This window comes from Diospyros lotus, chromosome 2 (assembly GCF_014633365.1).
Source record: "Diospyros lotus cultivar Yz01 chromosome 2, ASM1463336v1, whole genome shotgun sequence".
Lineage (NCBI taxonomy): Eukaryota > Viridiplantae > Streptophyta > Magnoliopsida > Ericales > Ebenaceae > Diospyros > Diospyros lotus.
The window spans coordinates 5,923,574-5,936,771 of NC_068339.1; the positions used below are offsets into that span (position 1 = coordinate 5,923,574).

Sequence of the window (13,198 nt, forward strand, 5' to 3'; positions counted from 1 at the left end):
GGACAGAATTAATTTTTATAAACATAGAATGTAACGACATAGTTAGTTGTAAAATTAGAATTAAAAAAATTAAAACATGTTCTTTACAACTATAGAGGCAGCACAAGATTTCTATCACGCCTCGCCTCAAACACAAATTAACATGAGAAATTCAAGGCAAGCTTTCCACAATTTCTCTCTACCTCAATAAAGCACTACTATCTATCTATAAGTAGCAAGGTTCCTGCACATATTCAAGTCGGATACCTAGAATGATAAGTTTGATTCAAATCATGTTTATAACCATTAATTCTACCTCACAATAATATCCTTAAATGCCACAGCAAACGCAGTTTGGTACAAGCATAACATGAGCAATTAACTTCACAAAGGCGAAGTAATAATAATCCAACAAGTCGCACCGGCTGACCTCACAAACCCGTTATGGAAGTATCTATCATTTTTCATCTTATTGTGTCTCACTCAAATCATATGAAACACACAGCTAAGCATCCACTAATATCTTCGCATCCAGGTCAGAGAACTCTTGGAAGAACGCCTTGAAATGCTCGTAGGAATGTTGCACGTCGTCCACTGCACACATTTCTCTAATGCTGTGCATTGATAGTTGCGGGGCACCAACGTCAACTGTTCGAATCCCCGTTCCACTTGCCAGAATGGGACCAATAGTTGAGCCACAGGGCATGTCGTTGCGAACCACAAAATCCTGCAAAATAAATAAACAAAGCCTTCGTTTAAAAAAAACATGTTTTACATGCAAGAACACGTCACTCCAAATAGTCCAACTTTGATCTTCAATCATACAAAAGGTTATAAAAAGAGGGGGAAATGCAACGATTCATCCCAAGACTTCAACAAATCAAATCAAATATATTTTATTCTAACAAATGTGTTCTAGAACTTTCTCATCAACCAAATTTAGTGGGTAGGGAGAAATTGACCTGGATAGGCAGGTTATGCTTGGCTGCTATCTCCCTGAATATGAAGGAAGTAACGGCATTGGTCGCGTAGCGTTGATTTGCATTGTGTTTGATAACAAGCCCACCATGCAACTTGGGCTGATGGTTATCTTCATGCTTATCCTGGAAAAGAAACACCATGTCACCACATTATAACGTACAAAAAATACAATTTTAATTAAAAAATTAGCATACAGAGCAACGTACCATGTAATTTGGATGCAAGGCATGTGCCATGTCAGCCGATACAAGGAAACTCTTCTGGATTGCCTTCTCCAGCAACTGAATGTTAATTAACAAATTGCACAAGAAATGAGGCTCCCAAAATTGATAATATATGGTAAAGTAGGCGTTCAAGAAGCAGAATATGGCACAAGCCAATCAGTAGCACTTGCCAATGTTTTCATACTAAACACATATATTGAAGTACATGAGAATAGCCACAGTGAATGACATCATCAATAAGGCCATACCACTTTCATAGCTGTTTCTCTTATGAAGCGTACTACGGAAACACGGGAAATATCTGAATGAAAATTAAAATAAAGAAGATATTGGTTATTAGCCGTTAGCAAATTCAGTATCTTCACTTGGGCCCACTTCACTGTGTAATTTTTCACTTGCATGCACATGACATGACCATGTTTCGGTTTGCAATTGTTCACTTGTGTCATGGGTACATTTCAGAATCATCATATCAGAACTTCGAACTGATAGATTTTTCAAATTTGTTAATTCCCCATAATGCTCAAGCAATAAAAAAAATCCCCATAACATTGACAAGTTTGATTATTCATTCTCTATTTTTCTTAAGTTGCATGCATATGAACTATCCACTTACAAACCTTAAAAGACCATACCATCATATATTCAAATTGTAAGCCATTATTTTATTTATCAGGACAAGTGTGAAACAAAGATATTGACAGTGTCAGTGGTCCTGGCATGATTTATTGTAACTAAGTTTACCACAATGAAGCCAAAATTCATCCTCTCCTACTACAACAGTGATTTTCTATCTTAAAATTGTCAAATCAGAGATACATTCAAGAAATTTCTCAAGTCATGAAATGGAGGCTAACTCATTAAGAATTCACAGATCTTACTGAGGCACTTAGGAAGCAAAAAGAGCAAACAAGACAATCTTGTATAATAGAGGAGCGCAGACATTCCAAAATGAGTGTCACATCCACATTTGAAATGTATCAGAAACCAATAGTCATCAAATACATGAAAATATGTATTTTAAAAGTTCAAAATTGGAATGATCTTTATATATATATATCCTGGCATGATTTTCTCGACTTGCTACTTTATCCATTTCTCTTTGCAGTCTGATGGTTGGTATGCATATGATGGCAAGAGACAAATTTGCTCGTTGTGTGTGTTTTTATAAATTCTCAGATAGAATTAATCTAGTGTTTTCTTTTTCAACTTTTTGATAGTTTGTCAATATTATATTTATAGATATAGATGATCAGAATACATAAAAATATAACATTTTTGTTGTATCCTAACCATGACCATACCGTTGTTTCCTCCAAATTCATTATATCCCACATATGTATTCTTTTGTTTTTATATGCATCAGTATCTGTATCATCATGCTTCTTAGCGACATGTTGCTTCAGCATTAGAACTATAAAAATTCAGATTGTATTTGAACAACTTGATTGATGTCTTCTTTAATTAATTAGTTTTAGAAAAAACACATACCTTTTTTTAGGCACGGGGAATTGATTCTCTCTCTCTCTGTCTCTGTCTCTGTCTCTGTGGAAGTTGAAAGAGCAAAGCCCATATGGGCCCATTTGCAACTTCATTTTCCAACATAGTTGCAAACTCATTTGTTTCTTGACTTACTTTGAATTAACATGTTCTTTTCGTTATTATGTGAAACTAGGAATCTACTAGGCTGAATTAGCATTTCAAAATTGCAACAATAAAATTGGAACAGTACTACCATAGAATTGGAGCTGAAGGAACACGTAACTAGGCTGTATGGGAGCATTTAAAAAATGTAGCAATAAAACTGGAACAGTACTACCTTAGAATTGGAGCTGAAGGAATATGTAACTCGTGATAGAGCATCAAACATGACAGGAGATCCAGCTCCCTGTGCAGAATTAGATCCAACCTCCTCATGATCAAACAAAGCCACCATTCTCACACCAGCCTCGTCCTCAAGACTACTCTCAGAAGTGGTAGCATCTATCAGTGACTGAAATTGAAACCAAGTTTTTCAAATTAATTCTTCATCTAATAACACCCCCATTCAACACAAATAAATAAACAGATAAATATAAGCAGCAGCAGCAGCAGCTAAAGATAACGTAAATATTTCAATTCTCTTTGAACAGATATTTCTGTTGGATAGTATTTTATGGCACACACACTTACACACCACACCAACAGCAAACACGGTATGCTCTGCAATCTGGGGTTGGCATAAATGGTCCCACCCCAGCTATAAAAAAGGTGAAAAAGATGAAAAGAATAACATGAAAACCAGATAATATCATGTGCACAAACAGTAAGAAAAGAAAATACGAACTCAATCATGCCCCTTTAAGTTGCAGGCAAAGGAAAGACAGCTATATAATCACACACCTTTAAGGAGCAGAATGACATGCAGAGATTATCAAGTCTTCCTGAATATACAAATTCCTTTACAGCCCCCGCAATTATACTTGGTTGTGTATCACATGCTTGCAACTCAAAATCACATATGTCATTAGGTTCACAACCAACCTCATCTGCAAGGAGCTGGAAAGAAGGGAGAAAGGGCATATGATTATCACAATTATAGCATAACCTCAAAGCTGAGATTCGGTTATAGAAAGAAAATCCCTAACAAATACATTTCCACACAGATGTTAAGTCATAATATCAGAACAAAAATTGCATACAAGAAGCCTAGATGTGCATTTCCTACCTGCAAAAGAAGTGAATGGTGCTTTTGCTCATCAGTTTTTGACTTTTTACTAGACTTCTTTCCATCAGTTGAAATTCCACTTTCAACTGGACCATTCTCGGAAATCACTTTATCAAGTTCTGCCTGTCCAAAGTAGATTATGTTCAGTAAAATGAATGGAAACATGAATATAAAAAGAAGAATATTTTCAAGCACAGCCATGCAAACCGACCCCCCCCGCCCCGCGCCCGCGGGGGAAAAATTAATAAATAAACAAAATGTACCGTAAGCAAATATAAACTTGTCTCTTATCAGTGTGGATGCTTTACTGTCAATTTATAACACATGAGATAGAGTGATTTACATACTTGATACATCCAAGAACAAAAGTTATGTTGGTCTCTGCTCGGTGTGGATGCCACAGTGTCTTTAAAGAGATATAGCATCTCTCCTTTTTTTTTTTTTTTGTCAATTTGGAACACATGAGAAAATAGAGCAATTTACATATTTAATAAATCCATGACCAAAAGTTATGTTGGTCTCAACAGGTCGTGGGTGCCCTTTCATGTTCCACCACCCATACAACATGATTTCAATTGCCACAATATAAGGTCACTTTGACAAGGGAATAAAGCATTTGCTCTTGAATCAGACAAATGCATAATTCTTGCCCAAGGCTGGTTGCATGGAGCAAATAGTCAGTCAAAAACTTCAAATAAAGACTGGAAATTGCTTTAAAGATGCATAATCTAAGATTATCAATTTGTAAAATTTCAACTTTATTGCTGCAAAATGGAGAAACAATCCAACAACAAAAGCCACCCAACTCCTGTCATCCACATATAGGCCCTCTGCCTTTTAATTCTGCCTGTGGATTCTATCTATAACGGGTTCCAGATTTGCAAATGACATTCTGTTGGTGAATGAGATCAAGAAGGCACGATACTAAGCTTGAGATACAAAAGAACACTTTAGAATCTCGCAGTTTTAAGTTAAGTATATTGAAAATCAAATATATGGAATGTAAATTTAGTAAAAATATAAGTATGGATGATGTTATGATAAAATTGAAAGATCAAGTCACAGCAGCAAAAGATCAGTTCAAATATCTGAGATTAATCATCCAAAAATATGGGGAGAATAACAAGGATGTTACATGTATAATAAAGGCATGATGGTTAAAATGAAAAAATGTATCCAACATTATTATGTGACAGTAAGATTTTGTTAAATTTAAAAGGAAATTTGAAAGAAGGTTATAAGACTAGCTTTGTCATATTGCACAGAATGTTGACAATAAAGCACCAACATGTGCAAGATCTAACGGAGATGAAAGTGTTTAGATAGATGTGCAACCAATTACAGTTGCAAAGAAGATATTTTCAATGTCTACCACTTCAGGGAGACAGCAATCACAAAAACTTACAGTATTCCATCTTCCAGCTTTTATCAATCTTGCTCATAAGTTCACAAATAGTGGCATGATATTGTACTTGCTTACTTTCTGTAAGCAATGGCTCTTTTCCTTTTTGGGTGCTAGTATAATTATTTTCTTTAAATCACAAAACATATATGGATGATCTCAGAGCAACACCAAATTTGATCCTAATCACCTTAATATAACTTCTTCTTCTTCATCATCAACAAGACATCAACTGCACTATCCAAACCAAGTTAGAGTCAATGGCTTGACATTCATAATGTCAATTGACTTCAAAAAGTCGCATTTACATTATTTTAATATAACTTCATTTCCATATAATGCGTTCAAAATGCAAGTATTAAAAGGACTTAATCAACCCTTCTAATAATTGGTCTAATATCCTAGACAAATTGAAAGCAATGTTCCACTTCCTCATCCTTTTAAATGAACTATAAAAGGGATAACTGACTTAATATAAACTACTTACTATATTTAGATAAACCCAATTCTGCTTCTTAAATAAAAAATGACAAACTTCGGTAAATCAGCACTGTCCACAATTACCTTGATTGATGTTGCCAAGACTGGAACAAGATGAGTCTGTGTGTTCACCTTAAATCCATCATTAACACCCCTGTCCAATAAAATGCCAAAATTGAAAATTGCAAGCACAATAGAATTACCACAATCAAACAACACAACATCCAGCAACCATATTGAATTAATCATAACAAGAGTTTACCTATCCAAGTGAATTGCCAAAGTTGGAATTCGCATTATGGGATCAGCAATTCTAACAAGTCGGTGTGAGTAGGAAACAGAGTCCCCTTTCCCTTCTCTGATTATCATCCTTCCAGCAACACTTAAGTCTCTATCAAACCATGTGTGCCACAAACCCCCTCCATAAGTTTGCACACTTACTTCCAAGTATCCACATTTCGTTACCTAAATGATCCATGAGATTTAACAAGAAGACTGAACTTGGAGCCCGGTGTTTGCAGTTTTCAACTAAATCATCTCATCAATGTGCACTCCAGGTCAAGAATACAAAAATATGAAATTACCTTTGAAACGGGCTTCAGTTTCAAACAAGGACTGTCGGTGTGAGCACCAATAATGTGGAATCCATTTCCGGCAACATATCTGAACAGCAATCCAACAATACCAGCCAAATTATCCAAAATACAGTAGAACCTCATCCACTCTAAAGTAGTAAGGTGTAGTAACCAAGCCATGGTTAGGACCGTTTGGCTCAAAACGAGATGTGGAAAATACATTGTTAGGGATGCTTAAGTCAGAATTACACTCAACTAAACCTGATGTTTAGGTTATGAAACAAGCCGGAAATAATCAAAAGGCTTGATTAAATTCTATGAAATCAGTGGAAAAATATATACAAGTTATTTCCTAAATGTTCTCCTATAATTTAGGAGAAGATTAGGATTATCAAACTCCAAGAAAATAGATAATCTATCTCTAAAACTTAGGAGATAAATTTGAACTCTACAACAAACTTCACAACTTAAAATTACAAACTTTTAAATATCAACATTATCAGATTCTTCTTGTGAGTAGCATCCATTGACCTGATCTCTTTCTTTGAATTGTAAATCTTTTTCGGAACTCCTCATCCAACACTCCCCCTCAAACTGAAGAATAGATAGACATCATTCCCAGCTTGCCAATCAATGCTTCAAATACTAGTCTTGTAACAACTTTTGTGAACACATCAGCTACTTGATCAATGATAGGAACATAGGATAAGTCAATCCCTCCTTCTTCAATCTCTCTTTTTATGAAGCTCCTATCTATCCTCACATGTTTCATCCGGTCATGCTGAATCAGATTTTTCACAGTGTTGATGGCTGATTTGCTATCACTAAATACCTTTGTTTTATGAGATAAAGGTATCTCCAAGTCTTCCATCATCATTTCCAACCATATTACCTCACATATTCCTTGAGCTATGGCCGAAATTCGGCTTCAGCACTGCTTCGTGCTACAATCAATTGTTTCTTGCTTCTCCACATGACAATATTACCTCATAGCTTGGTGCAATAACCAAAGGTAGACCTGATATCTTCTCTAGAACCAGCCCAATCTGCATCCACATAGCCTTCAATTCCTCTTTCATCTATTTTTTGAAACAACATCCCTTTTCCATGTGTACCTTTTAGATATCTAAGAACATGAATCACTGCATTCATATGCTTTTGAGTAGGAGAATGCATGTATTAACTGATTATACTCACTAAATAGGCTATGTCTGGCCTTGTTAGTGACAAATAAATTAATTTTCCAACCAACCTTTGGTACCTTTCCTTTTCCACCAGAGTATCATCTTTTTCTTCAACATTCCACCATTTTTCTAATGGAGTAGCAGCCGGCCTGCAGGCTAGCATTCCAATTTCCTCTAGCAGATCAAGTGTATACTTTCGTTGAGAGATAAATAGGCTTCCTTTGCTTCTTGCCACCTCCATTCCAAGAAAGTATCTTATACTCCTTAGGTCTTTGACTTGAAATTTTGCCCTCAATTTTTTCTTCAAGTTTTCAATCTCTTGGAAATCATCTCATGTCACAATAATATCATCAACATAAACTATTAATATTGCTTTCTTTCCACCAGTTGAGGATTTTATGAACAATGTATGGTCGATCTGTCCTTGTTTATATCCCAATTGATTTAGGGTCATGTTGAATTTCTTGAACCAAGCCCTTAGTGATTGCTTCAATCCATATAGAGATTTTTTCAATTTGCACACATTTCCACTGCCAATTTTTTCCTCAAAAACCTGGGGGAATTCTCATATATATTTCTTCATCCAAATCACCATTAAGAAAAGCATTTTTAATGTCAAATTTAAGTAAGGGCCAATCTAAATTTATAGTAATAGACAACAATACTCTTAAGGGCGTTTGGTATAGTAGAAATTTTAAGATTCCCACGAATGTTAGGTTGGGAATCTGTATTTTCATGTTTGGTATAACTTTTTTATAAAAAGAATTATGGGAAATAGGATTTCTAAAAATGATTTTTAAGCAACTTTCCCACAAAAAGATTTCCATAGGGGGGTTGGGAATCCATGTTTCCCATGGACTTGGGAATGTTTTTAACAAAGAAAAAAACTAAAACACCCCTTACCTTTTTATAACCCCATACAAACATATTATATATATGTAATATATTTATATATTATAATATATTTATATTATTTATTATAAAATATTCTATATATACACACACGCATATATATACATAATGTATAAAAAATGACATTTTTTTGACTTCCTAAAGATGTTGTGGGTCCTAATATTTTATATAGTAGAAGGAATTTATCATTTTTAAATAAAAAATCAAATAAGGGTAATTTTGGAAAAATAACATGAATTTCCAAGAATGTTGCATTTAAACCAAACATAAGAATGTAAGATTTCCAGAAAAGAATACTCAACATTCCTGAAAATGTTTAAATATAACCAAACATAAAATTGCATAAATTCTAGAAATCAAAGATTTTCAAGAGCATTCCCAGGAATTATAAATTCCAGAAATTTAAAAACTTCTCCCGTACCAAACGGCCCCTTATAGAATTCAGCTTAGCAACAAGAACAAATGTCTCCTCATAATCAATTCCATAGGTTTGTGTAAAACCTTGGGCCACTAACCTTGCTTTATACCTTTCAATACTCCCATTTGCCATATGTTTAATAGTGAAGATCCACCAACAACCAACTGTCTTCTTGTTTGGTGGAAGTTTCACTATCTCCCAGGTTTGATTTTCAATTAAGGCACCCATTTCTTCCATAACAGCCTCCTTCCACTTTGGATCACTCATGGCACTATGAATATTTGTTGGAATTGCAATGTTATCAAGCTTGGCAACAAAACCCTTAAACTGAGAAGACAACTTTGTATAGGTTAGGTGGTTAGAAATTGGGTATTTCACACATGATCTTACCCCTTTACATAGGGCTATAAGAATAGCCCAATCTAAACCATCTTCCCCGCTATTAGTACTGTCTCCCCCTGCTTTTGTGACACTGATGTTGCCAACAACCACATCTAGTTCATCCTCCACTGGACCGGCATCCAAGGACAATGGGAGGCCGGCATTAGGTTCAGGATGGCCTTTGGGTCTTCTGGAGTAAACAAACAAAGGGTTGTTAGCTGCTGGATTTGGGTTGTTTTTTCATGCCTAGATTTAGTAGGAGAACACTTTGAGGAAGAGCCAGAGGGACTTGAAGTATGAGAAGGGTCAGAGGTGTGAGAAATAGGAGAGACAGGAGCTGTAGGAACTGCTGCCAGTGTATTATCAATGGCTGATCCTTGAGATGCTCCCCCTTGAGAATACACTGGCAGGTTAGGAGCAAGCAGAGGCAAGGAAGGAATAGGGTCATGATGAGTACTAGGTGTTGTTGGAAGAGAATCGAGAGAGGGATAAAACGGTAAATGCTCATAGAATGTGACATCAATGGAAATATAAAATCTGTGGGTGGTTGAACAGTAGCACTTGTAGCCTTTTTGGGATGGTGAGTATCCAAGAAAGATACATTTGTGTGCTTTGGGATCTAATTTGGAACGAGATGGATTATGGTTATGAACATACACAATGCATCTTAACACCTTAGGATCAAGAGAAGAAAGATAGGGTGTATTCGGATATGAGTCACAAAAAATGCTAAGGGGGGTTTTGAACTTCAAAGGTTTAGATGAAAGCCAATTTATTAGGTATGCAGCTGTGAGGACAACTTCACCCCAATAAAAATGAGGAACATTAGTGGTGAACATTATGGCTCTAGCCACTTCTAGAAAATGGCAGTTTTTCCTCTCAGCAACCCCATTTTGTTGGGGTGTGTAAGGACATGAGCTTTGGTGAAGGATACCATGCTCGGCCAAGTAGTTGGTGAATTCATTAGAAAAATACTCTCGGATGTTATCAGTTCGAATGATATGTATGGAAATTTGAAACATATTCAAAATGAATGTATGAAATCTTTTGAAAATGTTACTTTCTTCTGATTTTTCCTTCATTAAGTATACCCAACAAGCCCTAGAATGACCATCAATGAAAGTTATAAACCATCTAAAACCATTGGCATTAGGACATTTAGAGGGGCCCCAAATGTAGATGTATCAAATGAAAGGGTTTAGAGGGTTTATAAGATTGAATAAAAAGTTATTAACCATCTAAAACCATTGACATTAGGACATTTAGAGGGGCCCCAAATGTCACTATGTATCAAATGAAAGGGTTTAGAGGGTTTATAAGATTGAATAAAAAGTTATAAACCATCTAAAACCATTGACATTAGGACATTTAGAAGGGCCCCAAATGTCACTATGTATCAAATGAAAGGGTTTAGAGGGTTTATAAGATTGAATAAAATGGTCATTTTAGGGCTTGTTGGGTGTACTTAATGAAGGAAAAATCAAAAAGCAAGTAACATTTTCAAAAGATTTCATACATTCATTTTGAATATGTTTCAAACTTCTATACATATCCTTCGAACTGATAACGACCGAGAACATTTTTCTAATGAATTCACCAACTACTTGGCCGAGCATGGTATCCTTCACCAAAGCTCATATCCTTACACACCCCAACAAAATGGAGTTGCTAAAAAGAAAAACAGCCACCTTCTAGAAGTGGCTAGAGCCATAATGTTCAACACCAATGTTCCTCATTTTTATTGGGGTGAAGTTGTCCTCATAGCTGCATACCTAATAAATCGGCTTCCATCTAAACCTTTGAAGTTCAAAACCCCCTTAGCATTTTTTGTGACTCATATCCGAATACACCCTATCTTTCTTCTCTTGATCCTAAGGTGTTTGGGTGCATTGTGTATGTTCATAACCATAATCCATCTCGTTCCAAATTAGATCCCAAAGCACACAAATGTATCTTTCTTGGATGCTCACCATCCCAAAAAGGCTACAAGTGCTACTTTCCAATCACCCACAAATTCTATATTTCCACTGATGTCACATTCTATGAGCATTTACCATTTTATCTCTCTCTTGATTCTCTTCCAGTAACACCTAGCACTCACCATGACCCTATTCCTTCCTTGCCTCCGCTTGCTCCTAACCTGCCAGTGTATTCTCAAGGGGGAGCATCTCAAGGATCAGCCACTGATAGTACACTGGCAGCAATTCCTACAGCTCTTGTTTCTCCTATTTTTCACACCTCTAGCCCTTCTCATACTTCAAGTCCCTCTGGCTCTTCCTCAAAGTGTTCTCCTACTAAATCTGGGCATGAGAAAACAGCCTCCAAGCCCAAATCCAGCAGCTAACAACCCTTTCCTTTAATCACCAACATAACTAATTGGAACCACTCTCTAAAATTACTCCCATTTAACTTATGTTGAGTAATTTGCAAAGAGTGATTATCAATGGAAATTATGGGATTGTTTTGCTGAGACGGAGAGGACAAAGAAGAAAAAGGACTCGAAGAACTAGTGGCTGATGCCTCGGTTAGGGTAGGAGTAGCTGGGATGTTGGTCATTTGTTGAAGGCACAAACTTGGATGAAAAACGAGAGAGTCTGATTCAAGATCGAAGAGCAAGCTCTGATACCATGAAACAAGCCGGAAATAATCTAAAGGCTTGATTAAATTCTATGAAATCAGTGGAAAAATATATTCAAGTTATTCCTAAATGTTCTCCTATAATTTAGGAGAAGATTAGGATTATCAAACTCCTAGAAAATAGATAATCTATCTCTAAAACTTAGGAGATAAATTTAAACTCTACAACAAACTTTACAACTTAAAATTACAAACTTTTAAATATCAACATTATCAGATTCTTCTTGTGAGTAGCATCCATTGACTTGATCTCTTTCTTTGAATTTTAAATCTTCTTCGGAACTCCTCATCCAACAGGTTAAAAATATCATTTTTGTGTATTTCGCACGAGCAAGTAGAAAGTTGGGTTTTTGTCGCTTACTTTTTCCCAATTGCAAAAGCAACGATGGTAGAGTGATTCCTCGTAAAGTAGTACTTCTTTCCGGCTTCCAAACTCCAGTCTTTTCTCTCCGATATTTGCTCATAGCCAGCATTTTTGAGTATCTTCTTCGCTTCTTCTAAAAGATCATTAAACAAAGCGAAATTAAGCAAAACATACGAAACTATTCTCATACTCGGCCTGATACGACTCATATGAAGCCGCAACACTGTACATTTTCAGTAATCACAGAGACAATACAGCAACACAGAAAAAGCAGAGGAGGAGGAGGAGAAACGATTACCAACGGCGTGAAAGGCCGTAGGAGAGGCGTTCAAGAAATCGATAAGATCCGCCGCCACCGAGCTTCCTTTGCTGCGTTCGTCTCCCGCCATCGGAGGTGCTGTGATCGTGTTTCAGGATGAACGGCTTGGTGTGTGTGCGTATATATATATATTCGATTCGATGGATGGAGGCCCTCTCTCTCTCTCTCTCTCTCTCTCCTTCTCCTGTCAGCGTTGATTTACAGCGGTAAAGTGAATATTCTTTCCACCTTCGCAAGCGATAACAATCATAACATATCCAGGGTTCCCGGTTATCCCACGCCATTATTATTATCATTATTATTATCATCTAATTACACTGAACTATATAATATAATTTAAGACTATTAGCACCAAAAAATCAATCAATTTTAGGTTTTGATAATTTTATCTAATCCTTTTAATTTTAGTAAGAAAAACCCAATTTATGAAATTAATTACAATTTTAACCAATGTTGAAATCAATTTAATTTTGACCCACAGGTGACTTTACCCAAATGGTACGTCACTTTGACATTTAATTTATTTTTTATTTTTAAAAAAAAAAAACTCTATTTTTTCTCTTCTGTCATGGTCGCCTCATCTCTTCTCTGTCATGGCTATTTCTAGCCTTAGGCTCTCTACTTTGCACGAATTT

At 36.0% G+C, this 13,198-nt stretch overlaps 1 protein-coding gene across 2 annotated transcripts; it reads right to left on the bottom strand.

Annotated features, from left to right (window-relative positions):
* Window positions 1-241: 241 nt before the first annotated feature.
* LOC127794955 (probable aspartyl aminopeptidase) lies at window positions 242-12,753 on the bottom strand. Of its 2 annotated transcripts, XM_052326293.1 has the most exons (11): window positions 12,543-12,752; window positions 12,242-12,377; window positions 6,358-6,436; window positions 6,036-6,238; window positions 5,858-5,927; window positions 3,892-4,014; window positions 3,567-3,722; window positions 3,004-3,177; window positions 1,167-1,241; window positions 942-1,082; window positions 242-706 (listed from the first exon to the last, which is right to left on the bottom strand). In XM_052326293.1, the coding sequence occupies exons 1-11, from the start codon at window positions 12,631-12,633 to the stop codon at window positions 485-487; spliced, it is 1,470 nt and encodes a 489-aa protein (XP_052182253.1). In that variant the 5' UTR covers window positions 12,634-12,752; the 3' UTR covers window positions 242-484. The 2 variants fall into 2 exon arrangements, with proteins under 2 accessions (XP_052182253.1, XP_052182254.1); XM_052326294.1 differs by lacking the exons at window positions 6,036-6,238; window positions 6,358-6,436 and having other exon boundaries at window positions 12,543-12,753.
* Window positions 12,754-13,198: the final 445 nt, after the last annotated feature.